Below are 14,255 nucleotides of genomic sequence, written 5' to 3'. Positions count from 1 at the left end.
CACATCATGGCAGGTTAGGGCCAGCACAATGGTCCCATGCACATCATGGCAGGTTAGGGCCAGCACAATGGTCCCATGCACATCATGGCAGGTTAGGGCCAGCACAATGGTCCCATTGCAGGTTAATCCAGGGTAGAAACCAATTAAGCTTTGCCTGGCAGGTTGGTAAAAAAAACTTAGCTTCTACTAATTGTTTCAGATTATTTTATTTTGAACTCAGTAATGGTATAAATGTAAAATCATTCCTTGAAAATTATATTGACATCCAAAGGGAACAGGTCAGCCTAACAATGCATTTGATTCATAATCTGAAAATTTAACAGCTTGAAGAAAATTGAAATATGTGCCCATTCAGGGGACACCAAATGGCAAATGGAATATTGCTTTATTTGTAAGGCACAACATATTTAGAGGTATTTCTGAGCTCAGAGTATCTCCTTGGCATAGAAGAGAAAATCTACTTGGCAAGATCTAAACAACTACTTATAATATTATACAATACTTTTATGTAACTTGGTAAATAACACAATGTCTATGCAAGGCTGATTTATCAGAAATATGGAGTTCACTTATAACACTGTCTTAAATACCTTATGTTCTCACTTGTAAGTGAAGTTCGAGTAAAGTAATCAGTAGAAGAAACATCTTGGACTGTGATCTGCCAATGCATTATGCAATTGCAGATCAGGGTCTGTGTTATTTGCTGTTGGACTTGTAACCAGGTATACATGGTATGACATGTTGATACTGTTCTGTAGTTTTATGGCATGCAAAATTGACATCAGAGAGGGAGCATTCTGCTTTTCTTTTTTATTTTAATCTTTTATTTGATTCCTTTTGTTTGACATTTTATTTGACTCCTTTTATTTGACTCAGTTTATTTGACTCAGTTTTGTTTACTCCTATTGATTAGTCTTTGGCTATGGATGTATCAACATGAATTATTAAACGGATTCTTAGAATGGATAAAATGAAGAAGTTCTTTGTCAACCCGTCTGATGTTCACCCTCTTAGCATGTTAATAATTATGCAAAAAGAACAAATTTGCAAATCAAGTTTGCTTGGCATGTTCCTTTGCATGCATAGATGATGATTCAATTTTTGTACTGTTTTAATTATTTCGCAAATTTTATAACCTGTTTTAGGTTTCACTTTGTCTTTGGAGATGGGGTTGCTTTCGGTGCATTCATATTTTATAAACACGAGTGTTGATGTAATTTGATTAATAAGTGCATGTAATCAGACTCGGAGTCTGTCGGAGGAGTTGCTTTGGTTGCCGTGTATTGCATGTTCAGAGGTTTTGGTTGCATTCATTTTTAATATGTAGTTTGCCATGCATAGCCGTCATCTGTATAATGCAATTGGAAACTTGTTTGAGATTATGCATGCAGAATCTAATATACATCATTGATTTGTATATCATTTTCCATTTCATTTCTTAATAAAGTTCAGGACAGAATTCTGGTCTTAGGATCTGAAATAAACAAGTTTTTCCTTCCTTCATTATATAGTCAAGAGTTTAAAAACAAAACAGAGAGCACCTGTGTAGGGTAATGTCTTCACTGAATTAAAGTTTTTTGACAAACTTTGTGTTGTGTATGAACTGAGACAGTTTATATTAAATTAAACATTTAATTTATATTCCTTTTATTTTGTCAGTAGTACATGTAATAAAGTTGATATCCTAACAATGCACACATTATAACCTGTCTTCAGCTTTGGTATATTCACTGCTTTCTGAATCTAACAGTGACAGGGAATACCATATAATTTCAATTTATCTATAACATATGGAGTAACTTGAATAAGAATGAGATTGGATTACAATAATTTCGCCCATTTTTTGTATTCCTTTTCTAAATGCTTGAGGCCAATTATGATGGTCATCTCTGTTGACACTTGCTCTTGCCAGAATCAAAAAAGGCGATCACAGATTTCAGATTGTACTTCATTTCAACTATAACAATAAATTTGATACTTGAACATTTTCAGGTTTGTCCAATTCTTGCAGAGTTTTGCCTTAAAAATCACTCCTGACTGTTAGTATAACACTTAAAAACTGTAAAAGGGTCTCAGTTAATGAGCAAAACAAATCCCACAATTGTTTGCTATAAATCCAGTCTTGTTTATAATAATAAACTTTATAAGAGAAAGACTGAAATTATTAGTTTTAAAAACCCCAAGAAGAAATGGGTGGAAACTCGTGTCAATTGAGTTAGGTCTGAAATGGATACTTATGTAATACAATCCTATTCAGACACAGAATATCAAACAGTTTTTCAAAATTTGGCAACTATATAAGAAATTCATGAACTAATCTAGCCTCCATTACTCGTTTGTTGGTTAAATAAATATTTAAACACAGAAATATTAAATTTATTCCATTATATCACATGTAAATATTTTACATGTTGAGATTAAAAATGAAATAACATAATAGCATGTAGTTTGGCTTTTCAGTTTTTTTTTTTAAATCAAGGGAGACAATTCATGTCTCCAGGAAATTCATCATCAAGCATAATGAAAAAGCAACGCCATTCTTTTGAACTCCATCAATGTTCATTTTAACTTCATGTTTAGAATTATTTTCAGATCTGATATTTGATTTAGTTACAGTGTGAATACAATTTGAGAAAACACTAGCTTAAAGGGAATGATTTCAACAGATCTAAAGTTTCTGAACGGAAAAGTTTTGCACATAACTCCCTGCCAGTAACTGAAGTCCAGTAGGGTTATCAGTGTGTCCCACCCATCTTTTTCAGTGGAAACATCACAGACGCGTAGAGTTGGCTCAATCTCTGACTATGATCCCGTGAATGACCGTTATGGTTCCATTGTTGGGCAGTATAATCCTGATCCAAGAAAAGAACCACCAGGTAGGAACCGTGGATGACTTAATTTTGTTCAGTCCACTGATCAGCACACTCTTTGAATATCCTGTTATATAAGTGTGAACAAATGTACCATAACTTAGATTGATCTGCTCTGGTCGTACTCTCTTAAACGTCAGTTATAACATTTAGTAAAAATAAATGGTAAGTGTGTCAAGTTCAGAACTGTTCCTATTCTTTAGCTTTGTTACTAAAAAATTTATATAGCGGAGGAACAATACATAATCCTCTTTTTAATATATCATAATAATAACCTGTCCTTACCAATCCAGAAATAAAATGACTTCGCCAACACAATACCTCGTTGTGATGTATTACACAGCTGACCAGTATATATGCTTACCTTGGCAATATTTCAGAGGTCAGCTTTATGTAATGAATTTTCTTAGGTAGATCATGTATCTAACTGTAAAGAGCTTAAATCCAGATCTAGTGTAGCATAATGAGCCAGCAGATCTGGATCTTTGCTGAGCCTACAGACCAGAGTTGGTGCTGTTCACAAGAAATCAAGCAGCATAGACCCTAATCTGTCGGTTCATTGGAGTGTACACTGTTCCCAGTTTGGCATACATTCTGCATAATCTCTCACGGTACTACTGTTAGGCAGGTATATCGGTGTGTACATTTTGCAGTAATTTCTCTATCATTCTTCATTGAAGCAAAAAACAATGTACTGTCATAAAAGCAAGATCACCATGCACTGAGTTACCATGGAAACCATTTTAATTTGATCCAGGGCCATAACTCTGTTGTACTGTGGTGCTTTATACTGAGTGACCACTATATATGACACAATAGGGTAGTGTCTATATCTTTTGGGGGCTGGACCTTTATGTTTTTACATTAGATGCAGGTTTCTTAAGCTTGATATAATACTGTCTTTATTAATATGCCTTAAGCTTGACAATTCTGTCTTCATTAACATGCTTACATTTGTTTCTATAACTTAGCAGGGAAATATAGGTCACTGCATTGTCTTTCATTGCATGAAAAGCTTTCTATAATTGGACATGAGATAGCATTTGCTTCCTGCTTTTCTTGGTCATTTGCATGCTAGTTTTTTGTGTGTTATTCATATTTTAATCCCTCCAATTTATTTCAAGTTTTAAAAATATTTTTCTTTATTAATATACAATTTTATCTTTATCCAAAGTGTAATATGGTATAAACTGAAACCTACATTTAAACAATCTGGACTGATTTCTTTTTTTCAGCTCCTCTGCCATCACATTCGGCACCCCAGCCATATCAGCCTCCACACCATCCACCACCCCAGCAGTATCAGCCCCCACCCCCCCAGTCACCGAGAGGTTCAGGAAAAGGAGTAAGTAGAAGCGGTATCATTTATTTATAAAATCTTGGTATGTATAACTAGTTCAGAAAATATGATTTATTTGCAATATATTGATTGATTAGAATAGGTTCATTTGCCTGAACTACTGTTATCAATGTGTTTTACCTGTTTCAATTATTTACTTCAGCATAGTTCAGAGGCAGTCAAAAATTTACAAAATTAAACAGTCACTAATGTATTGTATTACAAAAAGAGTTGTGAGCAGTGGAAACAAGTTGGGGTTAAATTCTTTATAATAAAGAAACCGTGAAATTTAGTGATTGTTCTAGCAAAGTTAAATAGGCAGTATTGACATTCCTACAATTTGCAATCATGATGGCTTGGCAGTTAGCAGGTTAAACTTGTCAGCATGCCAAAATTGTCAATTGGCATGCTAGAGTTGACAGCATGCCAAAATTGCCAATTAGCATACCAGACTTGACAGTTAGCATGCCAGTCTTGGCAGTTGGCATGCCAAAATTGCCAATTAGCATGTCAGTCTTGGCAGTTAGCATGCCAGGCTTGACAGTTGGCATGCAAAAAGCAGCATATTAAAATACTTCTTAAGCCTAGATCAACCACTATGGTGTGTCACTGTGCAAGGCAGTTTGCTCAATTCCCACAGCATGGTATAACCTTTCATGTGTTGATGTACAGTTTAGTACCATACCAAACCAAATCAAGCCTAAAGTTTGTTATCAAGCATATGTATGAGCTGTACCAAATTTTCCGAAGTCTTCTGTTAAATCATTAAAACTCCTGCTGTCCTGGAAAGGAGACCAGATATCCAACTTCTTTATATTTTAAGTATTTTATGAAATTTCATTGTCAGTTTTATATATTTTTCTATGAAGAAAAAACTTTGAATTTCAGCCAGTAAGACTTGGAGTTGAAGATATGAACTTCTTTCCAAAAGCTGAACTGATGTGAGCCTAAGAAATCAATTTGTTTTTACCAGTGATCACTCTGCTGAGAGTGAATGCTAACAAAATGTGCTGTCGGCCAGTATCTACCCATATACAGTTAACAAGCATGCAGACATGTAGGTTGGCAAATAAACGAGCACAACAAAGGAACAATTTTAATAGTATACAGCAAATTATACATTGATGTTAAGCAAGATGGTCAAACCTGTTCTAATGTCACTTTTACATAAAGATAACCTGGTGACGACAGCCTTTCTAATCCCCCCAATCCCCAAGCAAATTTCCTACATAAATGTTGTGTTTAATGGTCACCTGCTATCTGCAGTCATCAACCAGGCTTTTTTAACCAAAGTGATTTCTCCCTACCATAAGCATCAAATGGAGCATATATACAGTGATTACTTAGTAGTGCAAACTTTACTTTCATGTTGATGGCATTGTTTAGATTAAGAAATAAATTGTGAATTAATGTTGAAACATTTATTATTTGTATTCACTGTACTCCACTCACATTGTCAGTGTATCACAGAGGTGACAATATGCTAAATTCAAAAGCAAGACAGTTTTTAGGGTAGAGGGCCAAAGCATATCATTTGCTGGATGGTGGGAAAAGTAGCCATGTTATCATAGCAGAAATGGAAGTTTCCTTTGTGCCAGTGTGACAGGTACAGTGTTACGTATATTTATCTGTATTATGTGTATTATTTTCATATTAATAGTTTTGTATGGGTCATCTATTTAATGACATTTTATTGCTAATATCCTATGGTCATAGTTAACACTTTAAAGAGGAGCCATGTATCAAGTTTGTTGATTCATTCATAAAGTTCCAAGGTTAAGTTTTGCTACAAGAACAAGCGTACATCACATGATCTGACACCTACATGAATGAGTTCTATTGAGAGGCCAAGCTGACCTAATTCTGGATTAGCTATTTGAATCACATGACTGTTTACTTTACTTTGAAATGCCAAGATGATTTACATTGAAGTTGTTGTAAATCCAAATCACACACACACACACACACATTACTTGGCTTTGAAATGCCAAGATGATTCATTCAGATCCTCATATTGCATTTTCTCTGTTGCATTTTAGCATTAAATATAAGGAAATTAATACTTATAATTAGGCATTATTATATGCTCATTTTTTTCTCCGTTAACTTTACATTGTCAAAATCGTTCAGTATTTTAAGATATTGCACACCTTCATATTGTACTCACGCGCAGGACACGTGTGCCCAATAGTGTATTAGGAACTACTTTGTAAACAAATCATGTACTGTCATGTAGCAGGCATTTTACATTTTGGTTGATTAAATTTGTTTCTGAATGAACTAAAGCAGATGTTTCTTGGACTGCCACATACCAGCTGCTTTGCTACATTCCATGTTAACTTTTTTGATAGTGTTTCGGATTTTGGCGATAACTGCCAGATTTCATAAAATTGCTTGGTACATGTACCCACAAATAACATGCATATTATAAAGGCATAAACTGTCTCCTTTAGCTGGTAATAAGACTGGCAAAAAATATACTTAGTTTTACATTCTGAATTTCCTTAAAATGTACGTTCTTAGTTCTGCAAATCTGAATTGCATGAGCCATATATTGAGTTCTCAAGCTTAATTACACATTTAGAAATTGTACTGTAATTTCGACTATATTCCAAGTGCAATTACATCCTCCTTACTGCTCTCAAAATGAAATAAAGATTAAATTCAATAGCATCTTTTTTATAATTTTAATTGAAACACTTCATTTTTTTTCCCACATTATGATTCAAAATAGTCAGTGACAGAACAAACACACTTACAGATGTAAACATGTTTCTCCCGCGCTGCTTCAATCTGATGTATTTCATGTACAATTTGCACAGATGAATCAAGTCCATAATCACGAAATTTTCTAAAATCAACAAAAGTACCAAAATCTATTCATTCCAGGTTTCAAATGGAAAACGTGTTGCAATGTGCATTCACACACAATATGACTCCATATTTCAAATTTAAGTAGACAAAAATGCCATTTTCTTTTGAAACTTATGTCTAGCGCATGACAAGTTCAAATTTATCTGGGCAGAGTTATGTGCGCATTAATAGTGTTGTTGTGCAATGATGAATCTGTGCTTGTATATTTAGTGTGAAATATGGCATACATTCATTTACGTTGTTTCTTATGTATTTTGTTTATATAATTAAGCATTAGGTAGAATAAGAAAATGAGCATAAAATAAAAAGGTCGTGCAGTATACCATCCAGAAAAGGCATTCATATTTTCCCATACAAATGCAGTAACTTATAATTCTTATGAGTATCACCAGTCTTGGAACAGTTATATTGCATGGAATTCATTTGTTAGTTTAATCATTTGTTGGAATTACAGTGCTCAAAATATTGATGGACATTTGGATTTAAAGTTATTACAGAATTACTGTGAATTCATTTAAGGATATTTGGATTTATAGCTGTATCAGAAATAATGTGAATTCATTGAAAATCTTGTTTTGGTTACTGTATTTGCCAGCCAAAAAAATGATGCAGAGTGTAGACTGAATTCTCTAATTTTGTACATCTGCCACATTAATTCCATAGATAAATCGATGCAGAGTATAAGGTAAGGCCAGATCAATACCTTGGCTTTGCCTTTTTCACTAGTAACTTCCAGTTTCATGAATATTAAATGTATCTCTGTACGCTATTCCACATTATCGGCAATGGGAAAATTGCATCACCAATGTTAAAATGCTTTTTTTTACAGTTTAGTTTTGAGAGAGAGGCATTGCATCGCATTTATCTTACTGCACCTGATGATCAAAATATGACTGATATGCAGATTTCAGCCCTTCTTGGTGCTGTTTCAGCCCTTCTTGGTGCTTTTTCAGCCCTTGGTGCTATTTCAGTCCTTCTCGGTGCTGTTTCAGCCCTTTGTGCTATTTCAGCCTTTCTTGGTGCTATTTCAGTCCTTCTTGGTGCTATTTCAGTCCTTCTTGGTGCTATTTCAGTCCTTCTTGGTGCTAATTTCTACCTTACTGCCTCTATCTAGCAGAAGCTTTTGACAAAGACAGAAAGCAGTAATAAAATATTAAATGAAAACTATCAAAATACATATCGTACTCCTTCAGTTTCAAAGATATATAATTTATATTTTTATGTTCACAGTATTTATATTCATATAGACTCGATTTACGTTAAATCCCAAGAATGATTAAGTGAGCTGGGTTATTTTCTTTGCAAGTACACCGCCAACAAATAAGATTACTCTTTATCAGTAAGTTCATTTACTCTTCCTGTAGTTGTCATATGGTTTGATCTTTACTCATGCTAGTTGTTACTTTGAATTACTGTGATACTTCAGTCAGCAATAAGAAAAAATGTCGCAGTTTGAGAAAGTTACATGAGTAAGCACCTGGCATTATATGGTACTGTATTCACAATGTGATCTGGTCTGAAGAATCTGGCCTTCAAACAGGTTCCAGCTGGTCTGACCTGGCCAGAGCTGTAGTATGTTTAATTAGCATGTAAATAACACTGCAAAGCCATGTACCTCTTGGGACAATAGATATCATAATTAAGACTAGAAGATATTGTTTATTCAGAGGTATTAATTGATGATGAAATATAGTACCGACTTTGTACATAAGTAAGATCACAATTGTCATGTTACTGAACAAAAGAGATTACAATCATCCTGAAACCTTTCCCTCCCTCCCCCCACCCCTCATATTGTGTTATATTTTATTTTAATCTTGAGGTGCGCAAAGAAAAATGTGATGGAATATATATCTCTTTGTCAGGGTTATTCGTTTTCAAACTGGTCTGTTCCAATACACATATAGGTAATCAAATTTAATAGCTAGTACATGCTGTTCTGGTGCAATAACATATGATGCATGGTAATTTAATAAGCATGTAAATAGTTTAAAATAAATCTCATTACATAAGAGATAAAGGAATTTGATTGACATAATCCATGTACAAGTCAATTCAGAGTATAAGATGAAGCCCAGACTTCCTGGTAGAAAAGGACCGACTTGTAGGATGGCAAATACAGTATATATTGTGATTGATTCATTCCGTACTATTTGGTACATACTTTTGGAACTCATTCATAACTATGTTTCTAGTTCACTGAAGCTTTCTCTTATCACTCTGTTGCAGTGATATCTTTAGAAAAGGGGTAATATAGCTGTGAACACTATGGACTCAGATTCACTGGCACGTCATGCAATGACATATTTGTGTCAATGCCTTTTACAGTCGGTTCTGTTTTTCATTTGGTAAACAGAGTTTGGCATGTACACAGAAGTAATTGAGCAAGTTTGTAAACCCCTTGACTGTATAATTTACTATTCAAATGCATGCATAAAAGAATTGGGATATTTTCTAATTACATTCATACTCGCTTGTAAGTCAAGTCAGACTGCAAACAACATAGATCCTGATCTGCTCTAGCCTAATTTGTTTGTTCTACTGATTACTCCTAATAAATTGCACAGACCCAGATATGCCAGCACATTGTGAGATCTGGGTCTGCGCAGTTTGCAGTTGGACTCATCTTATAAGCGAGTATATATCGTACAAGATGTTGTCAAACACACAGAGGACCCATTCAGTATATTGATTTTTGATACAATACTGTAGTACATTGATCATGATGCAACAGCATGTGAAAACAGGGTATGTCATAGAATCTATTTATGTACTATCCAGTGATGAAGATAATAAGAATAATAATGTTCTTGTTCATTTTCTAGAAAGCATTTGACCATTTATTATTGCCCACTGTTACACAATAAATACAGTATAGTGTCCATATTGTGGTTTTTCTGGAAGTATGTGGGGCTTGCAAGCATTTTGGTCACATTTACAGTATCCAAAACTGTAATGTATACCTAAGATATGACACTGCATTCTATTGTTAGATAGGGTGACCTGTGACACTGTATTTTATAGTTACACAGGGTGACCTAAGGAATATTGAATTCATTGTTTGTGGTTACAAAAGATGTTGCATAAATAGTCCAACCTATTTTTGCAGTAAGCTACTAAGAACATTTTATATCCAGTGGAATTGTCTTATTGACCACATCTCATTATTCAATGTGGAATCATTTTACTGATCACAGTTTTTTGTTGAATGTGGAATCCTCTTGTTGACCACATCTCATTATTCAATGTGGAATCATTTTACTGATCACAGTTTTTTGTTGAATGTGGAATCCTCTTGTTGACCACATTTCATTATTCAATGTGGAATCATTTTACTGATCACAGTTTTTTGTTGAATGTGGAATCCTCTTGTTGACCACATCTCATTATTCAATGTGGAATCATTTTACGGATCACAGTTTTTTGTTGAATGTGGAATCCTCTTGTTGACCACATCTCATTATTCAATGTGGAATCATTTTACTGATCACAGTTTCTTGTTGTATGTGGAATCCTCTTGTTGACCACATCTCATTATTCATTATCACCCCATACATTTATCTGATAAAGTCAGCTTGTTGATCGCATCTCATTGAATGTTGCCTTGTATATTTCAGTTGGTTTGTCAAGCGCTGTATGACTACAGTGCAGCTGATGAGGATGAAGTCAGTTTCGCAGAGGGCGATACCATTGTTTTCTGTCAGCCAATTGATCAGGGTTGGATGGAAGGGACAGTAGAACGTACTGGTCAGCGAGGTATGCTGCCCTCAAATTACGTCGAGCGGGTGAATTGAAAGCATAATGCTTTTTTGAAATATAATTTGGTGCCAGATTGGGAATGGCGCATTCCTAACATGCTTTTAGAACAATTAAAGTTATTTACAAATGTATTTTGTAATTCAAAAAAAAAGTAACTACGCAATTTTTCTGACTTTCAAAAAGATGCATTCTTTACTTACAAGAAATGCATGTAGCAGAAAAGCAAAATTCAGTTGATAATCATTTATTTTAAGTACATTGAAATAGAAGTTGTATTTGAATATAACCGCTTATTATTGTTATAATTATATAGCTACGTTTGAAGCATTAGATTATCACATATATGTTGACTTGTTAAGGGAGACACTGTATCCACTCTGCATACATGATGTAACCGTTTCATGTTCTAAGATAAAAGAGACAGTTTTTATTAGCTAATTTATCTGTACTATTTATGATCGATACTCTCTTTGTTATTTTTTTTTTTGTTTTGCAATCACTTCTGTTGAATTCTTGTTTCCAATATTATAAACTAATTTCCGCTTGAAAATGTTCATTACTGCCTTGTAACTTAAAGTATTGATAAAAGACTTTAGTCAGTATTATATGATATTAAACAGGAATCATATTAAGGTGATGAAAGGGAACAGCGTTATGTATGGATATTATTTTACATTATTAGATGTACAGTATATATTCACTTAAAAATCCAAATGCAAATTGCACAGATCTACCAATGCATTGTGTGACAGCAGATTAAAGTCTAATGTTGCTTGCATTTGGACTCGACTTATAATTGATTATAGGTGGTCTATGTCATTTGCATTTAGACTCTACTTTTAATTGGGTACAAGTGGTATTCATCTCGTTGTGAACATGTATAGAACATTTTCAATAATCACTGCTGATTTTACAAAAGATATCTGATGAAAAGACCACCCATTAAAACAATGGAAATAATAATAGATTTTAATTCAGGCTAAAAGTTCTTAATTTCGTATGTCACGATTTCAGAGTTTTCTTCAGATTTACTGTATACATGGAAATCATGTGACCATCATCATGTGTATTATTGGCTTGCAACTAGGGCAGGTTAATTTTTGCATTTTAATGTATTTGTTTTACCAAAAGGTTTAGTCTATTTTGTATTTGAGTAACTCTAAAAAAACGAAATGTGTTCAGTAATTTATTACAAGCTTTAGCTGTTTAAGATGTTTTGTTTGTATAGGCATCAAAAGCAATTGAGCCATTGTTCTTCAGTTTTTGTTTAGATTTGTGCATTGGTTAGAAGAAGAAATATTTGCTTCATGTTGAACAACTGTATTTCCATGTCAATACAAGTACACAATGAGTTATGGAAACCTTTGGTCTGTTTGGGGGTGGGGGGGTTAAAGAAAAATATTCTTTATTTCATGGACATCTTTTTTGGTGGTTTTATGAAAGTTAAATTTGATTACGACAAAGACATTTTCAGTCTGAGATCTTTGGTCAGTATGGAACACAGTGTTGACCAAAAAAATATTTACCCTATGAATAATAATGTAGTCAGTCTCTTAAGAGGAAATTTTCATAATAATGTCTACAGAGAAAATGTAGTGACATGGTGAAAAGAAGGCAGACACATAACAATTTTGGAGAATGCAATTTCTTTCCTGCCAAATTATATTAGTTTGCAACTGATACTATATGAAATGGTAAATGTATTGATAGCATATGGTATCTGTTACTATGACTTTGTCATAATACCTATCACACATATTGACAGCCAATGTTCATATGATATTTAAGCCTGTGTAGGTTGGGATGAAGTTTTATACATGTAGTATTCCGACTGTGCATGTTAAATTACTGTAAAATAATCAAGTTGAATGTCTGTATAAAATATTATGTACCAGTTAACCTAGCTTGTTACACCTTGTTAAACTGTTTTACTATGTGTCAGTTATGATACCTCATTAAACTTTTCCCTCTGCTTTTATTAATTTTGTTGTCAGTCACTTAGATTTTAGTCAGAAGATGTGAAAAACATCATAGATGTGTTTTTAAATACTTGTTCATATTTCTTTTCATATTTGCTTTGACTTATATTTTCATCTTATTAGTCCTTTATTAAACATCCTGATACCCATATTTCCTTTATTAAACATCCTGATACCCATATTTCCTTTATTAAACATCCTGATACCCATATTTCCTTTTTTAAACGTCCTGATACCCATATTTCCTTTTTATATATGCCCATTAAATCTAACATGGTTGATATAGCATTCAGTATGGATGTTCAGTCCCTACTTCCTATCACACGCCCATGCAATATTCTTTATTTATTATCACTACTGTCCATACAGCTTGTAAATGTGCCAGATCATACCTTTATCATTACCCATTTCTTTTGAATTCATTCACACTACATAACACAAATATTTGGAAAACCTGGGGGAGGGGTATGTCATCTGATCTTCTCTAGAATGCTCCATCTTAACCATGTACTTATTTTAATTTGTTCTTTCTGCTGACACAAAATACAACAGATATAGTTTTGCCAATGTGTAAAACATGCACCCAGCTGTAAAACAGTGTGAAGCCAAGTCAGAAATTAAGTCATGTCTGTACTATATTTTTGACAAGAATCAACATGTCTGTTCTATATCCATGACAAGAATCAACATGTCTGTACTATATTTTTGACAAGAATCAACATGTCTGTACGATATTTTTGACAAGAATCAACATATCTGTACTATATTTATGTTCAGAACATGTGGCAGAGTAACGCTGTTACAATCTAATTGAGTACCTCAGCTGCAATACGATCATGTAGCCAAATACCTCAGTTACAGTCAGATCATGTGGCAGAACTGAGTTGTGGTCTAATCATGTGGGTTACAATCTCACCATGGGGGTTACACTCTCAACAGATGGTAGAGTTCCTTAGTTGCAGTAGGATCATGACACATAACAGACCTATAGCTTTGCTGATCATTTTGGTCGGATTGCAAAGCAATCCTTGCTCATGGATTAATGTCTATCCATCCATCAGGCATCAGAGTTCAGGTCATTTTCTCAGGCATTGCTGCCTATCGAGTCTCATAGCTTGCATATTAAGGAGTACTAAGGTGCATGGTGAAAAAAGGTCACTGTGACATATATTGCATGGTCCATTTTGGTTAACTGTGTAACTCATTTTGCAAAAGCTTTCTCTTTGAGTCTCATGGGTTTGATATTTATATGCGTCATGTGGAGTGCTACACCTTTCAGCAAAAATATCACCTTTGAAGTCGCATGACTTTGTAATTTCATCTTGAAGAATACTTCAGCTGTTACTGAAAAAATAGGTTATTGTGACCTGTATTTCACAGTCCAGTGATTTTGGGTAACCTTTGTAATGAGCTCAGATTATCTTGGAAAAGGGT

The 14,255-nt window shown here is 34.0% G+C and overlaps 1 protein-coding gene across 7 annotated transcripts in view; it reads left to right on the top strand.

The window, feature by feature from the left end:
• LOC149791200 (LIM and SH3 domain protein F42H10.3-like) overlaps window positions 1-12,820 on the top strand; it is a 135,135-nt gene extending 122,315 nt beyond the window's left edge. For all 7 annotated transcript variants that reach the window (XM_089969652.1, XM_089969658.1, XM_089969657.1 and 4 more), the window contains 3 exons: window positions 2,763-2,876; window positions 4,106-4,215; window positions 10,701-12,820. In XM_089969652.1, the coding sequence (XP_089825778.1) occupies window positions 2,763-2,876; window positions 4,106-4,215; window positions 10,701-10,877 (401 nt within the window). In that variant the 3' untranslated portion in view covers window positions 10,878-12,820. The remainder of the gene's footprint in view (window positions 1-2,762; window positions 2,877-4,105; window positions 4,216-10,700) is intronic.
• The last annotated feature ends 1,435 nt before the right edge of the window (window positions 12,821-14,255 follow it).

Source organism: Sinohyriopsis cumingii, chromosome 9 (assembly GCF_028554795.1).
Source record: "Sinohyriopsis cumingii isolate HCF-2022 chromosome 9, ASM2855479v2, whole genome shotgun sequence".
NCBI classification, from domain to species: Eukaryota; Metazoa; Mollusca; class Bivalvia; order Unionida; family Unionidae; genus Sinohyriopsis; species Sinohyriopsis cumingii.
This window is presented reverse-complemented; position numbering and strand designations above follow the sequence as displayed.